Source organism: Mandrillus leucophaeus, unplaced genomic scaffold, assembly GCF_000951045.1.
Source record: "Mandrillus leucophaeus isolate KB7577 unplaced genomic scaffold, Mleu.le_1.0 Scaffold85, whole genome shotgun sequence".
NCBI classification, from domain to species: domain Eukaryota; kingdom Metazoa; phylum Chordata; class Mammalia; order Primates; family Cercopithecidae; genus Mandrillus; species Mandrillus leucophaeus.
The window spans coordinates 2193679-2195140 of NW_012109252.1; the positions used below are offsets into that span (position 1 = coordinate 2193679).

General features: G+C 51.5%; 1 protein-coding gene across 1 annotated transcript in view; it reads right to left on the reverse strand.

Moving 5' to 3' along the window:
• MYOM2 (myomesin 2) overlaps nt 1-1462 on the reverse strand; it is a 117500-nt gene that overhangs the window by 101493 nt on the left and 14545 nt on the right. The window contains exon 6 of the mRNA XM_011968596.1: nt 247-339. Within this exon, the coding sequence (XP_011823986.1) occupies nt 247-339 (93 nt within the window). The remainder of the gene's footprint in view (nt 1-246; nt 340-1462) is intronic.

A 1462-nucleotide genomic window follows, 5' to 3' on the forward strand; every position in this document is an offset into this window, starting at 1 on the left:
TTACCTTTCCCTAAACTATCCACTGTCTTTATTCCCAGAGTTTGCATTCCTCTGGCCAGACACTAAGGAAAAACAAAGGGAAGCTTCCAGCACCAGTACCATTAACTCATAAATGCTATTTAAAGTCACCCGGGGTGCAAACAGACAGGTGTGATTTGGCCTCCAGTTACCCATCTGACTTCTTCTTTGGGGTCTGCAATGCTGATTACTGGACACCAGCATCCAGAGCCCCCACCGCGGCCATACCTGTTGATCTGCAACGTGTGCACGCCATAGTTGCTCTCAATTCTGTACTTTCCCGGTTCAGCCGCCTGGCAAATCAGACTGCCATCTTTGTACCTAAATGAGGAAAACACGTTTTTAGTTTAAAGGCAGTTGTTATTTTGTGTGTGTGCAATTCTGCCCCAGCTCCCCCGCGCCCCTCGGACGTGCTGCTGCCCATTTCTGCATGTTTCCCTTAGAGCCTCAGGTGGAAGGAGGACAGAGCCCTGAGGGTGAGGCCCAGAGCTCGCACTGGTTTTGATTTCTAAGGCGAGGGCAGCACTTGCCTCATTCAGACTCTCAGGGGATTCCCCACCTGGCAGCTCCTACACCTGCTTGACTTTTGTTGGGAATTCAGGACTTGTCATTCCATGAGGAAAACTGGGGTGCTGGGTCCCGGACCCGCCTACTTAAGCTGCAGTGGAGCTAGTGTCTCAGGGAGTTCTGCAGAACCTAACACACTGACCCTGGGGAAGGGAAGCTGGCTTCATGGCTCCATCCAGAAGGCAGGACCACATCCACACCAGCATCTCCACATCACGAGCAGGCGAGCCTCCACCTCCCAAGCCTGCCTTCCAGAGAACCTCAGCATCCAGCCATCAGCCACAGTGCGCCCGGTCTGTGGCTCAGAGTCCCAACCCCGCGTATAAATGCACATAGATCTAGGTATAACTTTAGCAATACATGTGGATACAAAAAGGGTCTCGAGGGCTTAAAGATGTAATTCTTCAATTATCACAGCTTGATTAACTGCAGCCCTGCGGTCCCAAAGCTTCAGAGTTTACGCTTTCCACTTATGAGTTTTCCACATTGAAAAGCAGACCCTCCAGCTCTGTGTACCTTCGGCAATCACGCGTGTGCTCTTGCAAACAGGACGACAGCCAGGCTCATTTCAGGGCAGTGACTTTTAAATAAAACCCTCTGGCCAGGCACATGGCTCACACCTGTCATCCCAGCACTTTGGGAGGCCAAGGCAGGTAGATCACTTGAGGTCAGGAGTTCAAGATCAGCCTGGCCAACATGATGAAAACCCATCTCTACTAAAAATACAAAAATTAGCCAGGCGTGGTGGCGTACACCTGTGGCCCCAGCTACTTAGGAGGCTGAGGCAGGAGAATCGCTCGAACCAGGGAAGTGGAGGTTGCAATGAGCTGAGATTGCACCATCTTATTCCAGCCTGGGCAACAGAGCAAGACTCCAT